General features: G+C 42.4%; 1 protein-coding gene and 1 non-coding gene across 2 annotated transcripts in view; one reads left to right on the top strand and one right to left on the bottom strand.

Annotated features, from left to right (window-relative positions):
* Positions 1 to 14,094, bottom strand: part of acaa2 (acetyl-CoA acyltransferase 2) — a 46,719-nt gene extending 32,625 nt beyond the window's left edge. Inside the window, exon 1 of the mRNA XM_078222253.1 lies at positions 14,037 to 14,094. Within this exon, the coding sequence (XP_078078379.1) occupies positions 14,037 to 14,052 (16 nt within the window). The 5' untranslated portion in view covers positions 14,053 to 14,094. The remainder of the gene's footprint in view (positions 1 to 14,036) is intronic.
* An 826-nt stretch (positions 14,095 to 14,920) lies between these two features.
* On the top strand, positions 14,921 to 15,006 carry LOC144501776 (small Cajal body-specific RNA 18). The gene has a single exon (XR_013499195.1).
* The last annotated feature ends 2,290 nt before the right edge of the window (positions 15,007 to 17,296 follow it).

The raw sequence follows: 17,296 nt of genomic DNA, 5'->3' as shown, positions 1-17,296 counted from the left end.
CTGTGCAGGCTCTCTGAACAATGCACCCAGTGCCATTTCCCCTTCTCTGCTCCTCAGAGCTCTGCATATTCTTCCTTTTCAAAAGGTAACCTGTGCCCTCTCGATTCTTCCACCAGTGGGAACAGTTTTTTTTCCCTATCTACTTTGCCCAGACCTCTCATGATTTTGAATGTCACTATCAAGTTTTCTCTCAAAAGGAAAACACTCACTACTTCACCAATCTATATAACCAAAGTTCCTCATCCTTGGAACCATTCTCATTAATCTTTTGTGCACTCTATCTGATGCCTTCACATCTTTCCTAAAGTATGGAGGGATACAAACGATTGGTCTAGTTGGACCAAGGAGCGGCACAGGCTTGGAGGGCCGAAGGGCCTGTTTCCTGTGCTGTACTGTTCTTTGTATGGTGCCCACACTGGACGCAACACTATTTGAGATCAAACCAAGTGTTTTATACAAGTCTAACATGACTTTGTTATTGTTCTCTATGTTGTTATTAATAAAGCATAAGTCAACATTTCAGTGAAGTGTGATTCTGAGCCATGTCCCTGATAAATGTCACACAATGGCCTGTAGGCAGCATGAGTCAATGATTCATCTATTTTTTAAAAATCTTCATTGATGCAGCAGTTCCTTAAAACTGCACTGGAGAGTTAATTTGGATTGGAGTGCAGATTCAAATCGACAACCCAGAGGCAAGAGTTCTACCAATTATCGGTTTGTTAATATCAATTTCTCAATACTATCAATTGTCTGCAGCCCTATGTTAGCTTCTACTGTAGCAGCACCCCATTTTTAAAATTTTCTTTTTTTTTTCAAATCTCTACCCCCACCATAACCTTGCTTATTCTATCCCTGTAAACACCAGCAAACTGACAACGCTCCAGATCTCTCCTCCAATTCTGGCCTCAAACATGCCTGTCAATTTATTACCGGAGAATGCGAACTATGAAACTCCTTTCCTAAACTTTTCTCTCTCTCGCTCCTCCTTTGGGTTGCTCCTTATTGCGCTACTTTGACTATGGTCTTGTTCACCTTTCCAGATACCTCCTCATATGGCTTGATGTCAAAAATATACTAATCACTCCTGTGAAACACCAAGGAAAACTTTACTACGTTGAATAAATACATGTTGTATGTAGTAATATTGACCTTCAATTCAGTTTGCAATGAGTGTAATAGAAAAAATATTTCATTTGAAAATAGATGTGGCCAGTATGGATCAGTTCCCCCAAGTTGTGCCCCCATGTCTACATGTCATTGCAAACCAAACTCTGCTGACAGTTACTATATTAACATGGGGTATGTGAATTTTCTGTAACAGGTGATGCACATACAGAGAGCTGCCTGGAGATGAATTGGAACACCACATTGGTTGACATTTTAAGTCTAATTTGTGATTTGTTTTCGTTTGAGGTAGTTCCCTTTTATGGGGCTGCCTTTTTATTTTAACCTTCAGTTTATTTAATTTAGTTTAATTTGTTTTCCACTCAATAGATCAGAACACCAGGTTGGATTTTAGTAGTCTTGTCAATTTAAAATTATTTTGACGTCTAGTTTCAAATGATACTTTGTTGACATTTACCATTTCAATTCTTTAAAGTAAAAAGTTTATTTATTAGTCACAAGTAGGCTTACATTAACACTGTAATGAAGTTTTTCACCATTTCAATTCTTCTTGTTTTAAAACATTATACTATACCTTCAATTAGCTGCTCCAATGACTCAGTTGCTAAAGAAAATCATTCTGTTTCTTATTCTTTGACCCTGTTGGACTGCTCACTCAAGCCAAACAAATCCTCAATATTCTATACGACCTTAAGCAGAAAGCCCAAGGCCCTCTTGTTTCCACAGCTACCATGCTGCCTTTCTCCCTCTAATTCATGCTCACTGGAAAATAGTTTTCATCACTTCCATATTCAATTTCTCAAGCAAGCAAGCATTCCCATTGCTGGTTTCGAAGATTTATCATACAGGAGACACAACTTGCAAAAATGTTCTCCTACACACTCTCTATCCTGCATTCTTATCCTTCCCTTTTCCCTGCATGGCATTCAACATCCTTGTCCCTCCCCATCACATCCTATCCTACTCAACTCCAAATGCCAATGCATGCCCTCCATTTGAATGTTTTACTTTCCTTTGCACCCCCCCTCCCACCCCCATCTGCATTCCCAAGCCCCTCCACATTATGATCTTCTGTTGTTTTTCATAGATTCATAGATGTTTACAGCACAGAAGGAGGCCACTCCAGCCATCACGTCCATGCTGGTCAACAAAGATCTGACTACATTAATCCCATTTTCCAGCACTTGGCCCATAACCCTGGAGGTTATGGCAGCACAAGTGAGTATCCAAATATTTATTATAAGTTATGTAAGTTTCTGACTCAACCACCCTTTCAGGCTGTGAGTTCCAGACTCCCACCACCCTCCTGGTGAAAAAGTTACCTCCCTTAGCCTTCTACCTCTGACCAAAAACTATGCCCCCGGTTATTGACCGCTCTACCAATAGAAAACGTTCCTTCCTATCGAGCCTATCTATGCCCCTCATAATCTAATTAGCTCTATCAGCATCCTTCCTAGAATGTAATGACCAGAATTGCATGCAGTACTTCAATTGTGGCCTAAACCAGCATTTTATGCAGTTCCAGCATGACCTCCCTGCTCATGTATTCAATGTGTCGGTTAATAAAAGAAAATATCTCATATGCCATCTTAACTACCTTATTTATCTACCTGCCCAGCCAGCTTCAGGGATCTGTGGTTATTCACTCCAAGGTCCTTCTGATCTTCAGTACTTTTCCAGGGTCCTACCATTCATAGTGTTATCCTTTGCCTTGTTAGACCTTCCCAAATGCATTACCTCACACTTTTCCAAATTCCATTCGTCACTGCTCTGTCCACATGACCAGTCCATTTATATCCTCCTATAGTCTATGGTTATCACCCTCACCATTTACCACCCTACCAATTTGTGTGTCATCCACATATTCTTGATCGTACCCCCTACATTTAGGTTCAAACCATTAATCTACACCGCCAATTGCAAGAGCCCCTGCACCAAGCCCTGCAGAACCCCACTGGAAACAGACTTCCAATCACAGAAACATCCCTCTACCATCACCCTCTGCTTCCTGCCTCTCAACCAATTTTGGATCCAATGTGCCACTTTGCCTTGGATCTCATGTACCCTCACTTTCTTGACCAGTCTGCCATGAGGAAGATTATCAAAAGCCTTGCTAAAGTACATATAGACCACATTAAATCCATCATCCTCAGTAACACTCCTGGTTACCTCCTCAAAAAATGATTACATTTGTCAAACACAACCTTCCCTTAACAAATCCATGCTGACGATACTTGATTAATCCGTGCCTCTCATAGTGCAGATATATTCTGTCTCTCAGAATTCTTTCCAGTCCCTGCTGTGCACAGTGAACTGCAATGGTGCAAGGATGTGTGGAAATTGGAAGATGGAATCATGCTCAAGAATGAGCTGTTAATACATCTAAATTAAATAAATTTTCAGGCCAATGCCACATTGCTGCTATTTGTGGTACCTTATTGCATGCAAAATGGCTGCAATTTCCTATATTACGATGCATATGCATCAAAAACTACTTTATTGGCTGTTGAGCACTCAAGGATGTCTTGAGGATGTGAAAGGCACCATATAAATTCAAGTCTTTCTTTCAGTTAACAGTCTGTCAATGAAAGGGACATGTGGGCAGTAAAGCATTTCAGGTCCCTGTAAAGTTAACTGAAATTAAAGGAAAAATGAAACAAAAAGGCTGTTTGAGTCAGATTTGCGACTTGTAGCCCAATTGGCCAGGCAATCCTCTAATGTCACTTATAGCTGGGTCGTACACTGGAAAATAGATGCTTTCCTGCAGCATTTTCTTATGCTTTAATGGGATGTGGGCACTGCTGGCTAGGCCAGCACTTTTAGTGCCCATCCCTAATTGCCCTTGAGAAAGTGGAGGTACACCCACAGTGCGGTTAGGGGTAAGGCAGGGAATTCCAGGAGTTTGACCCAGGAACAGTGAAGGAACGGCAATATAGTTCCAAGTTAGAATGGTCTGCAGCTTGGAGGGGAAATGCAGGTGGTGGTGTTTCCATGTGGTTGTTTCTGGATCTGAAATGATCACACAAGATGTTTAACTCTCAGGTTCCATTACAAATTCAAATCATTTCACAACGTTGTTAAGCTCAGTCCAACATGCAAACCAGCCTCCCATCCATTGACTCTGTCTACACTTCCTGCTGTCTTGGAAAAGCAGCCAGCATAATCAAGCACCCCGGACATTCTCTCTTCCACCTTCTTCCGTCAGGAAAAAGGTACAAAAGTCTGAGGTCACGTACCAACCGACTCAAGATCAGAGTTTTGAATGGACCTACCTCGTATTAAGTTGATCTTTCTCTACACCATAGCTATGACTGTAACTACATTCTGCACTCTCTCCTTTCCTGTGTATGGTATACTTTGTCTATACAGTGCGCAAGAAACAATACTTTTTAATGTATAAATACATGTGACAATAATAAATCAAATAATATTGGTGTTGATGTATATTGTAACATACATATCTGTACTGAATCTATCTTGTATTGTTCCATAGTTTTTAATGGTTTAGTGGAGGTCAGGATCTCACCATTTAGATTAAAAATCATTGTTTTATATAGTGCATACAAGTTTTCAGAGTAGCAGAGACTCCCTGATAATGCCTTGGTTTCTATGCAAATATAGAACATAGAACATTATAGTGCAGTACAGGCCCTTCGGCCCTCGATGTTGCGCCGACCTGTGAAACCAATCTAAAGCCCATCTAACCTACACTATTCCAATATCATCCATATGTTTATCCAATAACAATTTGAATGCTCTTAATGTTGACGAGTCCACTACTGCTGCAGGCAGGGCATTCCACGCCCTTACTACTCTCTGAGTAAAGAACATCTGTCCTACATCTATCACCCCTCAACTTAAAGCTATGTCCCCTCGTGTTAGCCATCACCATCCGAGGAAAAAGGCTCTCACTATCCACCCTATCTAATCCTCTGATCATCTTGTATGCCTCTATTAAGTCACTTCTTAACCTTCTTCTCTCTAATGAAAACAACCTCAAGCCCCTCAGCCTTTCCTCATACGATTTTCCCACCATATCAGGCAACATCCTGGTAAATCTCCTCTGCACCCTTTCCAACACTTCCACATCCTTCCTATAATGCGGCGACCAGAACTGTACGCAATACTCCAAGTGCGACCGCACCAGAGTTTTGTACAGTTGCAGCAGTTCCCGAAAAGCTGCAACAAAGTATGAAAAATCAGGAGTTTGACCAAGTGAAACTATAAGGTCAACACAAAGACCAAGTTAACGGGTAACAGTTTATTTGGAATCCTACTTATAACACCGTATGCTATCCTTTTCCAGTTTGTATTCAATAGTTGATTTCACCTCACAAGGAAAATCAAATCAAACTGTGTTCTTATTCTTTCCTGCTTCACTCCTGATAACCTCTTCAAACATGCTCATTAGAGAGCGATTGGGGCTATCACAAAAACGCCTAGGCCGTGATTTCCTCCTTTCCTTACCAATGGGAACAGCAGCTGCTTTCCTTCTCATGATGCACAGGTTGGCAACTCCCGAATTGCCCTACCAGTCTGTTGATGCAGTGACCCTCCAGCACTGTACTATTATTTAAAAAACTGCAAGCATAGACAAATATCTAACCTCAGGAGTGCAGTGAAAGCTGCAGTAGAGATTGCAGAATTTGTAGACTAGTTCATCTTTGGCAGAGGGGAGGGTGAGGGAGCAGAATAAACAAATAGTTGAACTTTGGTTTGGCAAAGAAAGTTCAAACGTTACCTCATCAATTTCAGTTAAAAAGTAGGCCAAAAGTTAACTGTGATACCTAAAGAGAGGGCATTGTAACAACATTATTCATACATTCAGCATTTCAATAATCGGTGAGAGGTTATCCTTTTAGATAAGAGGCAAATGACTTAAAAGCTAATCATCATGTAAAGTGAAGTTGCATATTATGCTAATATTTGTGCTCAGAAGCCATACAACAAAATGCAATACTTAAAATGGCCACTGTTGTCTCAGTTATTTAGGGTCATAGAGGTTTACAGCATGGAAACAGGCCCTTCGGCCCAACTGGTCTACACCGCCCTTTTTTTAAAAACCCCTAAACTAGCTGTTATCTGTCATTTATATTAATGATTTGGATGAGAATATAGGAGGCGTGGTTAGTAAGTTTGCAGATGACACCAAGTTTGGTATAGAGGACAGTGAAGAAGGTTATCTCGGATTGCAACGGGATCTTAATCAATTGGGCCAGTGGGTTGACGAATGGCAGATGGAGTTTAACTTAGATAAATGCAAGGTGATGCATTTTGGCCGATCGAACCAGGGTAGGACTTACTCAGTTAATGGTAGGGCGTTGGGGAGAGTTACAGAACAAAGAGATCTAGGGGTACATGTTCATAGCTCCTTGAAAGTGGAGTCACAGGTGGACAGAGTGGTGAAGAAGGCATTCAGCATTCTTGGTTTCATTGGTCAGAACATTGAATACAGGAGTTGGGACGTCTTGTTGAAGTTGTACAAGACATTGGTAAGGCCACACTTGGAATACTATGTACTGTTCTGGTCACCCTATTATAGGAAGGATATTATTAAACTAGAAAGAGTGCAGAAAAGATTTACTAGGATGTTGCCAAGACTTGATGGTTTGAGTTATAAGGAGAGGCTGGATAGACTGGGACTTTTTTCTCTGGAGCGAAGGCGGCTGAGGGATGATCTTATAGAGGTCTATAAAATAATGAGGGGCATAGATCAGCTAAATAGTCAATATCTTTTCCCAAAGTAGGGGAGTCGAAAACTAGAGGACTTATGGAACAACCTACCGTGCGGTACCTTGTCAAAGGCCTTGCTAAAGTCCATGTAGACAACATCAACTGCACTGCCCTCATCTACCTTCTTGGTTACCCCTGCAAAAAACTCATTCAAATTTGTAAGACATGATTTTCCACTCTCAAAGGCCATGCTGACTGTCCCTAATCAGTTCTTGCATCTCTAAATGCCTGTAGATCCTGTCTCTTAAAATACCCACCACAGATGTGAGGCTCACCGGCTTGTAGTTCCCAGGCTTTTCCCTGTAGCCCTTTTTAAACACAGGCACAACATTTGCCACCCTCCACTCTTCAGGCACCTCACCTATAACTATCGATGATTCAAATATCTCTGCTAGGGGACCCGCAATTTCATTCCTAGCTTCCCACAATGTCTTGGGATACACTTCATCAGGTCCTGGGGATTTATCTATCTTGATGTGCTTTAAGACTTCCAGCACCTCCTTCTCTGTAATATGTACACTCCTCAAGACATCACTATTTATTTCCCCAAGTTCCCTAATCCATGCTTTTCTCAATAGTAAATACTGATGAGAAATATTAACTTAGGATCTCACCCATCTCTTGTGGATCCACACATAGATGACCTTGTTGATCCTTAAGAGGCCCTACTCTCTTCCTTGTTACTCTTTTGCCCTTTATGTATTTGTAGAAGCTCTTTGGATTCTCCTTTGCCTTATCTGTCAAAACAATCTCGTGTCCCCATTTTGCCCTCCTGATTTCTCTCTTAACTCTACTCCTACACTCCTTATACTCTTCAAGGGATTCACTTGATCCCAGCTGCCTCTGCATGTCATGTGCCTCCTTTTTCTTCTTAATCAGAAACTCAGTATCCTGAGTCATCCAGGGTTCTCTATTTCTGCCAGCATTGCCCTTCACTCCAAGAGGAATGTGCTTACCCGGAACCCTGGTTAACACACCTTTGAAAGCCTCCCATTTACCAGATATCCTTTTGCCTTCCCACAGACTCCCCCAATTAACTTTTGAAAGTTCCTGCCTGATACCATCAAAATTGGCCTTGCCCCAATTCAGAATTTTAACTTTTGGGACGGACCTATCATTCTCCATAGCTATCTTAAAACTAATAGAATTATGGTCACTGGTCCCAAAGTGACCCCTCACTAACACTTTTGGCACCTGCCCTTCCTTATTTCCCAAGAGGTGGTCAAGTTTTGCCCCCTCTCTAGTCGGGCCAGCCACATACTGAAAGAGAAATTCCTCCTGAATACACTCAACTAATTTCTCTCCATCCAACCCTCTACTATTATGGCTGTCCCAGTCAATGTTGGGAAAGTTAAAATCACCTACTATTACCACCCTATTTTTCTTGGACTATCTGTAATCTCCTTACATATTTGCTCCTCAATTTCCCGCTGACTATTTGGGGGCCTATAGTACAACCCTATCAAAGTGATTTCCCCCTTCTTATTTCTCAGTTCTACCCATACAGATTCAGTGGCCGAACCCTCGGATATATCCCCTTTCAGTACTGCTGTGATGTTTTCCCGAATCAAAAGTGCAACTCCCCCTCCTCTCTTACCTCCTGTTCTATCTTTCCTATAACATCTGTACCCTGGAACATTGAGCTGCCAGCCCTGTCTCTCCCTTAGCCTTGTTTCAGTAATTGCTATGATGTCCCAGTCCCATGTACCCATCCATGCCCTGAGTTCATTTGCCTAACCCGTCAAGTCTCTTGCATTGAAATAACTGAAGTTTAATCTGGACTTCCCTTGCTCTCTGCTCTGCTTTTACCTGATCTGTCTGGTACTAGGATTACTGACACTGCCTTTACTACTTAATGTGCTCTCTTTAACTTCTGTGCTGTCCTCAACCTTCTCTTCTGTCTCCTTACTGCTTTGGGTCCCACCCCCCTGCCAAACTAGTTTAAATCCTCCAAGTGGCTCTAGCAAATCCCCCGCCAGGGTATTAGTCCCCACTTCAGTTCAGGAGTAACCCGTCCCTCTTGAACAGGTCACCCCTTCCCCAGAAGAGATCCCAATGATCCAAAAATCTAAATCCCTGCTCCCTGCACCAGCTCTCAAGCCACGCATTCATCTGCCTAATCTTCCTATTCCTACTTTTACTGGCACATGGCACCAGTAGTAGTCCAGAAATTACTATCTTCGAGGTCCTGCATTTTAGTCTTCTGCCTAACTCTCTATATTCACACTTCAGGACCTCCTCCCTTTTCCAACCTATGTCGTTGGTACCAATGTGTACAACAATTTCTGGCTGCTCACCCTCCCCCTTTAGAATGTCCTGCAACTGCTCAGATACGTCCTTGACCCTGGCACCAAGGAGGCAACACACCATCCTGGAGTCTCGATCGCGGCCACAGAAACGCCTGCCTGTGCCTCTAACTAGCGAGTCCCCTTTGACTGCTGTTCGTGTGCTCTTTGCCCAACCCTCCCTACAGCAGAACCAGGTGTGGTGCTACAGGCCTGGCTGCTGGCATCTGTCCCTGACAGGCTATCCCCCTCAACACTATCCAAAACGGTATAGCTGTTTGAAAGGGGAATAGCCAGAGGAGACTCCTGCACTACCTGTCTGCCTCTCCTGGCGGTCACCCATTTACCTGACTGAACCTGTGGTGTGAGAACCTCCCTGTAACTAGTGTCTATTAAATATTTATATACATGTTAAATATTGCGAAATAAGTTAATTCCACATCATGCACCATTATCAGCTTGACATATCTGGATAAGTTCGCCACTGAACGTACCTTTGCCGAATGACTAATCAACTCTTTTCTGTACAAGTCAACCTTTTCTGTTTCTGATCAAGGGCTTGTATGAAGGCTGATGACACTCAACTCTACCACACAACCACTTTTATTTCACCCCATCAACAATATGCCCCCCCGCTCTGGTCACTATAAATTGTCAGACTGTTTGTCCTATATCCAATACTGTGTAAGCAGAAATTTCCTCCAACTATATACTGGATAGACTGAAACCACTGTCAAAAGTTCCCTTTGCCACTGACTCGACCCCTCTACCTGACCACTGCATGATACTGAACCAGTCCATTCATAACCTTGGTATCATATCTAATCCCGAAATGAGCTTCCGACCATGTTTGTGTGTCACAATTAAGACTGTACATTTCCATCTTGTAACATTACCCAACTCTATCCTGCCCCGTCTCAGCTCACTTGTTGCTGAGACCCACATCCCTGCTTTTGTTACCTCATCTCTAATTCCTGCCATCTCTTTTTTCTCCTTTAAGATGCTGCTTAAAACCTCTCTCTTTGATCAAGTGTTTGGTCATTTTCCCTAAAAGCTCCTCATGTGACTCAGTGCCAAATTCTGTTTGACAATGCTTCTGTGGGGAACCTTGTGATGTTTTACAAAGAACAGTACAGCACAGGAACAGACCCTTTGGCTCACCAAGTCTGTGCCGACACAGATGCCTATCTAATCTAATATTTTCTTGTCTCTACGCAGTCCATATCCGTCTATTCATGTATCTATCCAGATGCCTCTTGAACGTCGTGATAGAATCTGCTACTACCACCTCTTCCAGCAGCACAGGAACAGGCCCTTTGGCCCTCCAAGCCTGCACCGATCATGATGCCTGCCTAAACTAAAACCGTATGCACTTAAGGAGTCTGTATCCTTCCATTCCCATCCTATTCATGTATCAGGTCCCCCCCTGCATCGTCCGACACTCCAATGAAAATAATCCAAGTTTGTTCAACCTTTCTTCATAGTCCATATCCTCCAAACCAGGCAATATCCTGGCAAATCTCTTCTGCACCCTTTCCAATGCATCAACATCCTTCCGGTAGTGTGGTGGCCAGAATTGTACACAATACTCCAAATGCAGCCTAACCAAAGTCTTATACAGCTGCAACATGATTTTCTAGTTCCTATATTCAATGCCCCGAATGATGAAGGCCAGCCTTCTTGACCACCTTGTCCACTCGTTAAGGGCCTCACCCACTTCATCTGTCTCCATGCACAAATTCCCTCCACTGTCCTTGAGTGGACCTACCCTTAGCTACCCTCTTCCTCCTTATATGCACATAAAAAGCCTTGGGATTCTCCTTAATCCTGCCTGCCAAGGACATTTCATGGCCCCTTTTTGCCCTCCTAAGTCCCTGTTTAAGCTCTTTCCTGCTATCTTTGTATTCCTCAAGAGCTTTATCCATTTTCAATTTCCTGAAATTTATGTATGCCTCCTTCTTCTTTTTCACTAAGCTCGCAATCTCTCGTCATCCGGGGTTCCCAAATCTTGCCATCTTTATCCTCCATTTTTACAGGAAAAGACACTATGGTAAAGACACTATATGACAGTAAGTCATTGTTTTAATTTAGGGCAAGAATAGGAAAGAACAAAATTAGAGGCCATTAATATGAGATAGTCACCAAGAAATAAAAGACGGAATTCTTAAGAAACTTATTTAAATCAGACAGTGTCAAAAAATGTGAAAATCACTCCCACTGGGAGTAAGTGAACAATATTGATGCATTTAAGGAAAAGTTAAATAAGTTGGAAAGATATGCTGATTGAGGGAGATGAGGAAGCATGGGAGGAGGTTCAAGTAGAGAACAAATGCGGGCATGGACTGACTAGATCAAATGGCTCATTTCTGTGCTGTATATCCTTTGTAATTCTATAACATTACCACATTTATCTCACTGATGTTTGAGACCAATTTGTCTGCCACATTTCATTGGAACAGCAACTTTCCTTCAAAAGCATTTTATTGGCTGTGAAATGCAAGATACTTTAGAAATAGAAAAAAAACTTCTATTTCTAAGTTTTTTTAAAAATCCACAATCGAGCAATCCACAAACTCCAAACTGCTAAAAATCCACTTTAAATGGTCACACAACCCTCCAACATATGCACATAATGTCAGAGGAGGAGGAAAGAACTGGATAGTAAAACATATTGGTGCAATAAATCTGTTATTAATAGATCCATCAAAATTAGAAGTTCTGCTTTCAAACTTATTTTGGCAATTTCTCTTATTAAAGTGAATCACTTCCAGGTGTTACACTCCACTTAGAACCTTTCACAATTTTTGTAACTGCAAATCTACAGTCCAAGTCTCCTGAACTATCTGGGAAATATCACCAGAATGTGAATCACTGTAAAAAAAAAAACACCTCTCAGATCATGGGTGGGATTCTCTGGCCGCACTCGCCCCAAAACCGGAGAGTCCCATCCAAGGTCAATGGACCTTTGCATGATTCCCCCCTGCCCCGCCATGATTCCTGTGGCAGGCAGCACAGGAGAATTCCCCCCCATATGTTTTGAAAAATCTATGCTACCAAAGTCATGAGATATACCATGGGAGAAACCAGCTACAATGCATTACCATGGGCAGGGTTTGAATAAAAATAAGATTGATTTGGAAAAGTCACTGATGTTATAATTGGAATATTATTTTAATAGAAATTTGTACACATAGGTCACAATTATCTTTGAAACTTGGGAGCAAGTTTGGAAGACATAATATATAAATCTATATTAATTTTAGAAGAACAGGGTACAAAGTGGTGTTGAAATTGCAAGATTCCCAACCAAAAAACTCCCCAACAGAATGGCAAATCTTCTGACTGACCTGTTGTGCCTCCCTCTGCCTGCAGTTGCAGAGTTTTCAGCAACCTCATTTTTAAAAAAAATACTTTTCCAATTCAATCAAATCAAGTCCAATTCAGAGTCTCAACAAGTTGAGACATTTCCGATCCAAGCTGACTAGACAGGGTATGCAACCCTTCACCCTATCTTGGGCCTGATCGACCATGAGCCAAGCTGATTGGAGCAGGCGGAGGTTTCCTCCTCCAAGGCTTGATCTGATTTGCATCTTAGCCAAAAGGCGGAGATGCCGCTTTAAAAAATTGCTTCATATGAAAATAAAGCTCAAATGCAACCCAATGACCTCAACCAAGTGCAGCATCCACACAACTACACTTGATCCTAGCCAAAAGGCCAAAGCAACCTCATTCCTATTTTTGGAACCCCACCCCTCCACAGATAGTACTCCACTCCCTCTCTACTTTCTTCCCTTCCTTCTAAACACACATCTTTTTGATTAAGCTATCAGTAACTTTTTGCACCCCTCCCAAAAAGATTCCCTGATTATGCCTTGGTTGCTATGTAAATATAATCCATTGTTTCTGTTAAAATCACAAACTGATCCATCATAACCAGGCTGGACATTGATATCACAAGACTGAAAGTCCAAAACTAGAGCTACACTACTTGAATATAGCCTCACTACTTCACCACACAGCATTGCACAATGGGCAGCACAGTGGTTAGCACTGCTGCCTCACAGTGCCAGGAACCCAGATTCAATTCCTGACTTGGGTCACTGTCTGTACGGTGTCCACACATTCTCCCTGTGTTTGTGTGGGTTTCCTCCGGGTGCTCCAGTTTCCTCCCACAATCCAAAAGATGTGCTGGTTAGGTTCTCCCTCAGTGTACCCGAACAGGTGCCGGAGTGTGGCGACTAGGGAATTTTCACAGTAACTTCATTGCATTGTTAATGTAAGTGTACTTGTGAAACTAACAAATAAAAAATTAAAAGAACATCTCATCAACTTCCAAAACCTCTGAACTTCAGTCAAGCCAGACTTGACCCGTACACACTTGTTCATTTAAGTGGCTTAACGAGATAACCCACTCTGATTAAAGGCATTCTTATAACTCACCCCGATTTAACAGGATTGCAATGTCTTCCTGATTACAAAGCTAATACTGTCATTATCCACCACCCACCCGTACACATGTGCCTATCACCGCCTTTAAACAGACTCCAATATGACACACAACCCTGCCTTCCTTTAGCGCCAGAACACTCAACCTGTCTTAAAACTTCAAAAAGTTTTAAACGCGCGAGTCCAAACACCTCGTAAAATGTTAACAGTTCCCATCGCAGCGCCTTTTAAACCTGCCGTGGACTCTCCATAAAAGTATGAATGGAGGCTGTTAACGGGACAAAGTACAAGGAGGGAATTGGATTACACCCAAGGGGTAACTTATTCCTCTTCCAATTATCAATTTAACAAATGAAAAGTGCCAGTTTCTGCTGTTAGTCAAAGGAAAAGAGGTTTTTCCTTGTTGATTTGAACAGGTACATGAACATTGAGAAAGTGACTAACCTCTGAGCAGAGCCATCCTCCTCCTGCTGCTGCTGACTGTCACCCTCAACACCAGGGCTGGACTACTCCCCCCAGTCAGCCCTCCATCCAGGGGACAACATTCACTCCACCTACTCCCTTTTACACCTATGAAACACCTCGTCGCCCTACAAAAATAAAACAACGGATTTTCCCACTCGGGAATCCCGCCGCACAACTTGATTAAATAATTCAATTAATTTCCAGATGGGGGGGGGGGGGGGGTGACTGACGAATGTTTGGAACTGAATTGTAAAATACATTTTTCTCCTCCGTGTGATTGACAGGCCACCTGTCCATTCGTAGCGCGGAGCCGCTCTGATTGACGTTTGAATGGACCAATCGGCGCCGGTTCAAGCCGCCCTCGGGGGCGGGGGGCGGGTGCTTTGGTCGGTATTGCACATGCGTAGCGGCAGGTTAGGCTGAGGTGCAGGCGGGATGGCGGTTAGTCCGCGAGCGGTTTAAACTCGGTGCTTTTTAGTGAGGAGATGGATTCAAAGTGAAACGGGTCAGTCCGGTCTTTGTAGTTTGATTGATGGATGGATGGAGTGAGTGTGAAATTCTTCCCCAAGTGAACGTGGATATTTTCCTTATATGATCGGGATCCTCGTGTTTGAGGGGCCTGAGATGATTCTACTAGAATTGCGATGGGATTGTGTGTCTGTCTCTGTGTGTGTGTAATTTTTAATGTAATCTTGGATTTAGAGTTTGCAGTAGGACCCGAGGGGGTATTAATCCATCTTTCCTTGAAAAGAAATGTTTAGGGAGGGACTTTCTGTTTAGTGGGCGTGTTTAGTAAGTTTGGGAGGGGTTGTATCAGTTGAGAGGGTTGGCTCCTGAGCCTATTTTTTTATTTTATCCCAAGCGGGTCTATGATGACTAGCCCACTGCGCAATCCGAGTTCCACAGTGAACTTTAATGATGGAACTAGTGCTGAAAAAGTCTGAGACCCGCATATAAACACATTGGGTTTAAGAGATAAAGTAGAAATGCGTCCCAGAGTAAGCGTTTTTGAACTTTAGCTTGGTCTGCCTGTTATAACTTCTCTTTAATGTTTATAACCCTTTTCAGAGGATATTTTGAATCTCTCACAGGGAGGATGTTAGGAGATTTTTAAAAATACTTTTCCAATTCAATCAAATCAAGTCCAATTCAGAGTCTCAACAAGTTGAGACATTTCCGATCCAAGCTGACTAGACAGGGTATACAACCCTTTACCCTGTCTTTGGGCCTGATCTACCTGAGCCAAGCTGATTGGAGTAGGCGGAGGTTTCCTCCTCCAAGGCTTGATCTGATTTGCATCTTAGCCAAAAGGCCGAGATGCCGCTTTTCAAAATTGCTCCATATGAAAATGAAGCTCAGATGCAACCCAATGACCTCAACCAAGTGCAGCATCAGGCCTTTTGGCTAAGATCAAGTGTAGTATGGTCGGCAGCCCATGGTCGGCCGCACTTGGTCGAGGTCATTAGGTTACACTGAAGCTTCATATGTTTCATATGAAGCAATTTTTTAAAGCGGCATCTCGGCCTTTTGGCTCAGATGCAAATGAGCTCAAGTCTTGGAGGAGGAACCTCCCCCTTCTCCAATCAGCTTGGCTCATGTAGATCAGGCCCAGGACAGGGTGGTTTGGTCGCTCGCCCTGTCTTATCAGCCTGGATCTGAAATGTCTCAACTTGTTGAGACTCTGAATTGGATTTGATTTGATTGAATTGGAAAAGTATTTTTAAAAAATCAGCAGACCACACTTAATCTTAGCCAAAAGGCCGAGAATCGAAGGGAAAACTGCAGTGCACAATTCAAGTATTTTTGAAAAACTCTACAAACTTCTGTGCGATTGGAAAGAGGAAAAATAACATAGAGAACTTGTATGGTTGTAATTTTTTTGACACACTGGGGACTATTTGGTCTGCAACCCCTGCTTCCCATCCCAATCCTGTATATTTTATTATTCAGATCCATCTAATGTTTTTAAAATCTTTCCAATTTGTAAGGCTATTGAGCGAGAGCAGGTGTTTGGTTTTGATGCCTTTCTTGAGTCAAATTGCCTGCTGGCACTGTCTAGAAAGATGTTAAGGATGCGATCATTAGTAAACTGGAAGAATCACTGGCATTTAGAATTGAACCTCAGTTTAAGTTTGTGCCTTTTTGATAAGAGGACTTCTCGTGGAGCTGAAGATTCGTATTCATCATGCTTTTTGGATCTTCTGTCAATTGTTGATTCTCAATTGTATAAGTCTAAGCAGTGAAAGCAGGTGGTCTGTTTGACTAAAAGTCTTAACTGGACCTCCGCACATGTGCTTTGCAGCAGATGATGCAGCTTAAAAGTAGGCAGTGTGATTGTGTTTCTTCTACCTACAGTACAGGGATCTTGAGCCATTGTTGTATTGCACTCTGGATAGCTCATCACTTGACGTTGAACCTGGTCTCTTAATTTCCATACTGTGTTGTACTTTCCAACTGAAGTCAAAAGAGCTCAATAAAGTTCATTTTATAAATAACAAGCGTGTCCTTTCTTTATCTGCTTGGAATTGAATGCCTTTTTCAGCAGCTGTTATTGTTGGGTGTTTAAATGTTTACATTAAGCATACCATTTAGTCTGTTAGATATTCAGGTTTAAGGTTAAAGTATAAAACTGTCCATATATCAAACAGCAGTGCTTTCAAATACAATTAATAACTTGGATCATTGTGATTCAAGATTTCAACTCTTGTGGGAGATTGCTTTCATGGGAGTTGAGCATCATCGGCAAGGCCACAATTCAGAAGAGCCCTGCATCGATTCTTAGGGCTGAGATGATTGGTGGCCAACAACCATAACCATCTTCCCTTTGTTCTAGATATGACTCCAACCTGTGGAGAATGCTCTCGTTCTCGCTCCCCATTTGCAACATATGGAAGTTTGCTGCCCATTGTTGCATTAGCAGGATCACAGGTGCTCTCTATTCAGTGTCACATTGGTCCTTTCTTATTGGAGCAAATGTGCATCACGAGGATTGCAGGCTTCCTGATATGTATGATGCATGAACATTGAGTGCTGCATGTAAGCTCTGCTCTATACTGGAACTAAAAAGAGATTCCAACTGCTAGTGTGTGATCTTAGGCAGAGAATCATTGTAATATTGTGGTAGAAGTCATGATATTTTGGTGTGTGGCCGTCCACAGTGCCAGCTGCATTTCAGCCACCAAAGCAAAGGGTGATTACTGGGCAACAAGGCCTTCCCACTGATGATGAGTCTTATGGAC

The sequence above is a fragment of the Mustelus asterias genome, chromosome 1, assembly GCF_964213995.1.
Source record: "Mustelus asterias chromosome 1, sMusAst1.hap1.1, whole genome shotgun sequence".
In the NCBI taxonomy this organism is placed as follows: Eukaryota; Metazoa; Chordata; class Chondrichthyes; order Carcharhiniformes; family Triakidae; genus Mustelus; species Mustelus asterias.
Note: the sequence above shows the minus strand (reverse complement) of the source record. Positions and strands in the feature narration are given on the sequence as shown.